General features: G+C 33.8%; 1 protein-coding gene across 1 annotated transcript in view; it reads left to right on the plus strand.

The window, feature by feature from the left end:
• The window catches only part of LOC107752293 (transmembrane protease serine 4-like), a 34212-nt gene that overhangs the window by 23513 nt on the left and 4766 nt on the right, over positions 1-5933 (plus strand). Inside the window, exons 2-8 of the mRNA XM_016568231.1 lie at positions 1966-2023; positions 2165-2290; positions 3510-3662; positions 3911-4040; positions 4668-4781; positions 5047-5090; positions 5484-5649. Coding sequence (XP_016423717.1) covers positions 1966-2023; positions 2165-2290; positions 3510-3662; positions 3911-4040; positions 4668-4781; positions 5047-5090; positions 5484-5649 — 791 coding nt within the window. The remainder of the gene's footprint in view (positions 1-1965; positions 2024-2164; positions 2291-3509; positions 3663-3910; positions 4041-4667; positions 4782-5046; positions 5091-5483; positions 5650-5933) is intronic.

The following is a 5933-nucleotide window of genomic DNA, read 5'->3' on the forward strand; positions in this document are numbered from 1 at the left end:
CCCTCACAGCGCCTGCGCAACTTCGCAGTGTTGCCAAGTCCGCGGTTTTCCCGCGGTAGTTTTTAGTAGCAATTGGGCTTTTTATATATATATATATATATCCTGGCAACATCTTGGTTGCTAAGTGCGCTGAAATTCAAGAAGTTTGCACATTCCATAATGATGAAAAGGAAACTCTGACTCATTTGTTGTTTGACTGTAATGATGTACAATTCTGGGCACTTGCAAACCAATTTCTAGAATGAAATCTACATATCTATCTATCTATCTATCTATCTATCGAATCTAGTTTATATTTTATTAGGGAAATTTTATATTGTGCACTAATAAAATCTTAAATATTAGAGGGATAGTTCACCCAAAAATGAAAAATCTGTGATTAATTACTCACCCTCATGTCATTCCAACAACTTTATTCAACAATGAATTTTCTTCCGTGTCAGTATAAATGCATGGTACTCTCGTGAACGTATTGCGAAGACTGACATGGAAGAGAATAAATCATTATTTTTGTTTTCTTTGCGCACAAAAAGTATTCTTGTAGCCTCATAAAATTAAGGTTGAACCACTGATGTCACATGGACTATTTTAACAATGTCCTTACTATGTTTCTGGGCCTTGAATGTGATAGTTGCGTTGCTGTCTATGTAGGGTCAGAAAGCTCTCAGATTTAATCAAAAATATCTTAATTTGTGTTCTGAAGATGAACAATGGTCTTACGGCTTTGGAACGACACGAGGGTGAAGAATTTGCAGTTTGTCTGAACTATCCCTTTAAACATTAACATCTGTGTATGTAACTTTAAATAACTATTTTATGTTGTCTTGATGCAATCTCAACAGACATCTATGCTATTGTGTATAGTATCAATAAATCAATACAGTAGTAACGATAGATTAAAGTTATTTCCATTAATTAATTTAAATGGCAGCTTTTACTGAATAAACTTACAGTACAGCACATGAATATTAAGTCACACATTTTTCCTTATTCAAATAAGGCTTTTTTTTCATTCAGGTCTTCTTCGACAATAATAAAATAGGCGTTAGTCTGGAGAGTCTCATGTTCTTGTCGAGACTGGATGCGTGTTTGGAAACAGTTTGTTCTGACTGTTATTTTATGGGGTGTTTTGAGTGACAGAGCTGTCTGGAATCATCCGTTAGACTGATGCTAAGTGTTAGTCACTGTTTTGACTAGTAGGCTGACGTAAAAGTTTCACCTCACATTCTCAGATGTGACATTTCTGGTTTATTTAGCCTCGTACACATTAAAATAAATAGGAAGAGGTCTTTAAGGAGACATTAAAGTTTAAAGATAGTTTAGTATGTTTTTAAAACTACAATGATTATTTTCTGAAAATTATTTGTAATGGATACAAATGCCCAGTCATGAACAATCATATACAGGTTCTCAAAATAAACCACTGTCTACATTAGTGTTGCCTCTGATACAATCAAAATTAGATTTGCATAAATGCAGGAGAGAAATGTGCCTGAGCTGTCAGGAGAGTATTGGTCTCTGAGCATAACACCATTGGGACTAATATAATTTTCCATATCAGTGACTGAAATAACCATCCCAGATCAACAGGGGTAAAATTGAAAGAGATGCGAAAGCCCATTGGATTATATAACCAAGAATCAACATATAATACACATAATATCTATCTATCAAACATTCTAACTCATTAACGTCCTGCGGTCTGCTGCTGAACCTCAGAGTGTAATAAATGCAGCTACTGTTTATTTCTTGCTGCCTACATGTTTAAGCTGAGTAGGCTAGTTTACAAGGAAGTGTGAGAGATTTCAAGAACAACTTGGAAAAAAAATCCCTTGTGACACATTGAAAACGATACAGAAAACTACAGCTGAGTCATAAAGCTTTAGGGGTTTGTGTGTGTGAAAAATAACAAAATAACCTCTCACTTTCTCTTTCCTCTTCTCTCTTCCTCATTCTCATTCCCAGACTACAGTTCAGGTTCCTGAAGAGAACACCAGACCCTTAAACTCACCACAGCAACAAGGTAAAGCTGGTCTAATGCATCACCTGATTTATCAGCCCAGTAAATACCCTCCATTGTAATACTCATGATTTAAGTGGGTGCATTACGAGAAAGAAACCACACCCTGTACTGAGTTCAACTGATTTTCATATTCTTCTTCAGCGGCTCGGCCTGGAAAACGCAGAAAACTCATGACGGCTCCGAAGACTCCGAACAGGAAAAAGATCATCATTACAGTCGTGATGGTGGTGGTTGTACTGGCCATTGTGGCTGTGGCTGCTTTCTTCAGTAAGTTCTAGGTCATTTTAACCCCGCCTGGATTTCATTTGAGCACACATGGTTAAGAAAATTATGAAGGCTGAGGCTAGTTGTCCTGCTTTCACTCCAGTGAATATTTCTCAGGGAGTTATTTGGGGGAGTTATAATTAAAGTTATTGGAAATTTCGAATGATTCAATTAAATGAACAAGCGCTATTAGACTGTATAGGCAAGCTGTCATTAAACAGCTTATATATCACAGTTTAAACAGTAAAACACTTATGAAATGGAAAGATTACTTAACAGCAAAACTATAAAAGCTACCATGCATACATATTAAATGGTAGACTTAAAATAACATGCATAGATCATAGCAAATGTAAAATTAATGCATTGTATAAACTTATAAGCATGAAAACTGCATAAATATTTAATATGAAAACATGAATAATATTTCAAATTTGTGGAAAATTTCAATTAATACTTTGTACAAATAATAATTCAAAGTGTTAAACTGTAATATATCACATAAATGTATAACAATCCAATAAACTGTATAAATGTATCACATCTAAAACAATGTTAAACATGAAAACTGTTATGCATAGCAAAACATTGTATGGATTAATAACACTGAAAACATTTGAAAATGGCAATTAATATATTGTATAATTTATACATTTTAACATGCACATATATCAAATTCAGAGTAATTAATGCATTGTATAAATATATATTTTTTAAATACTTGTGAACATTTTAATTACTACCTTGCATGAATTTATAACATTTAAAACATTAAAACGGCAACACATTGCATACATTATTTGCTGTAAATATGAATGCTATAGATGCATACGATTTTCAACATGTGTTGAATCAACAAGTTATGAATGAATATATTTTATAACATTTATAACATTTAAAATGTTTACAACTTGAATAAAATAAAATAAAATAAAATAAATATTGTCCTGAGAATACAGTTCATTTGAGATGCAGGCATCTTTAATGTTTGTTTTTAATTTGACCTAATATTTTCTGTTTATAACCTTTCACACCTTCACTTTTCGCAATAAAAATGAGTCACAAATTGACAAGTCTGATCTTCTCATCAGTAACAGTTATTTAGTCACTCTTTTGACCGTTGTGACTCAAGAAACAAAAACAGACTGATTCATTTAACCTCATTGTTGGTTGTTTTAATAACAAGTGCTGTTTTTACTCTTTCTTCCTCTTCATGAAACAGTCAAGCAGTTGATTGAGAGCAAGTATTATTTTTGCTCCAAGTCAGTGAAGTTCATTCCGCTGGAGAAGGCCTGTGATGGGAAGGAGGACTGCAGCGGAGCCGAGGATGAGTCAGCCTGTGTCACGAAGTTTGGAGTCAACTCCACTTTCCCCCGTAAGACACACACACACGCACACACACACACACACACACGCACACCCACATACCTGCTCACCGACATGTGTGCAGTCAGCACTGCTAGAACCTGTCTGGTTTCCGGATAAACAAGACAAATCCCCCAACCTAACCTTCTTTCTGTCTGATTTCCTGAATGTCAGTTATATGTTAAAAGACTATATATATATATATATATATATATATATATGAATTTTAAAACTGTTTCTCTGTCTCTGTCTCCACAGTACGGCTGATGACAACCCGCAATGTGCTGCAGATATTCAGGCCTGATGAGAAAAAATGGAAAAGTGTATGTGCAGACAGTTTCACCCAACAACATGCTGAGACTGCGTGCCAACAGCTGGGCTACTCAGCGTGAGTTTTGGTCCACAAAACACACACTTAACAACTTCCTGTTTCAACAAGAAATACGTCAATACTACTGGGTTTATTAATATTTTTATTTTTTAGTTCTTTATTTTCTGTTTTCATTTTAATATTGGTTAGTTTTAGTAATTGTGTTGTGCATTTTACCATTTATATTAGTTTTTTTTTTTTCACAATGTGAATATGAATATATAAAATAATGAAAAAAAATGAAATGAAATATTGAAATAAAATGAAATAAAAATAAAAATAATAAATGTTTTTTTTTACCTATTGCTATAATGTACCCCAGCGACTTAAGACTGGTTTTGTGCTCCAGGGTCACATACATATATATTATGATTTGTATTTAATATTATTTCAGTTTTAGTTATTTTGGTATAGTTTATAGTTTATAGCTAGTTTCAACTAGCTGACTGAAAGAAAATAAGCTTTTTCATATTTTATTTCACGAGCTGTATATTTCAAGTAACAAAAGTTTTGAAGTTTTAGTTAACTAATATCCATCTTGGATGAAAACCTCATGTAAACATTTTAGAATTCTAAATACATGTCAGAATACAGCTCATCATTTGATCTCAGTGTCATTGTCTTGTGTTTTTTTTCTGTTTTTAGTAAACCCACTTTCAGTGCAGTTCAAGTGGGTATATTGCCGACTGATCTGAAGATGTCTTTCTGTACGGTGGGCTCATCTAAACCCCAGACTTTCCAGTCGACTGTATCAGATCTGTGAGTAGATTTATACACTGTTCTTATGTACATACAGTAGCCTTGAAAGGACTGGGCACTTTTGAAGCTAAACATTTCAGAAAATGAAGGGTTTTAAATGATAAAGCAGTAGATGTTTACAATTAAGACAAAAGTATTTGGCATTTTTCTGGTTGTCAAATGTTAAGTATGAATCAAATTTCCTCATATTTTTGGGGTTGCTGTAGCCATTATTAGTTTTGGTTATATGCATGACATTCTCCCATGTTTTCTCTCTCTTTCTCAGTAAAGTATGCAGTCAGGGAGCAGTCGTTGCGTTAACATGCTCAGGTAAATATGGAGTCCTAATCCAACAGCCAATTAAGTCATTATCAATAATGAAACACACTGATAATTACATCAAGCACAAAACTAGTAATACAGCATCAGAGGTGTGTTCAGTCATTTGGACCGGACAATTTAACATGCCAAAGAAAACATGCCATGTTTAAAGAAAGAGAACAAGATGAGAACTGCAGACATTTAGCTTCATATTTGGTTAAACTGTCCCTTGTGATGTACTGTACTAGGAACGACATATGATTATATATTTATGACATATTTGTATTGTTAAATATTATTAGAACATGCAACTTTAATATCATATATTCTTTTCTTATGATGACAGGCACATTTTGTGTGTGATTTCTGTTTTGATTTATTATTGGCTGTTTTATTTTGCAGCAGAGTGTGGGTTGTCCAGAAACCAGGACCGGATTGTAGGCGGACAGGACGCTATCATTGAGAACTGGCCGTGGCAGGTCAGCCTGCTGAGCGTCGGCCAGCACACTTGTGGAGGGTCACTGGTGTCTCCGCACTGGGTTGTGACTGCGGCCCACTGCTTCAACGGGTGCGTGTGTAAAACACTCTTACAAAGCAAATGCATCTCTTTAACCCTCTAGCTCTCACAGGAATTTCATTTAATTCACTGATTTAATTCAAAATATGAATACTTAAAAAAAAAAAATAATAATAATAATAATAAATTATTATTTTAAAATCAATTAATTAGAGATGCTTTGATTATTAAAATTTAACGAAACCATTACAATGTAATTTTGTAAAAACAGAATTTTGTAAAAATAAAACTGAATTTGAGAAAAAAATAAAATATTTCACAGGGCCTTAAAATGT

Source organism: Sinocyclocheilus rhinocerous, unplaced genomic scaffold, assembly GCF_001515625.1.
Source record: "Sinocyclocheilus rhinocerous isolate Xijiao unplaced genomic scaffold, SAMN03320098_v1.1 scaffold1012, whole genome shotgun sequence".
Lineage (NCBI taxonomy): Eukaryota > Metazoa > Chordata > Actinopteri > Cypriniformes > Cyprinidae > Sinocyclocheilus > Sinocyclocheilus rhinocerous.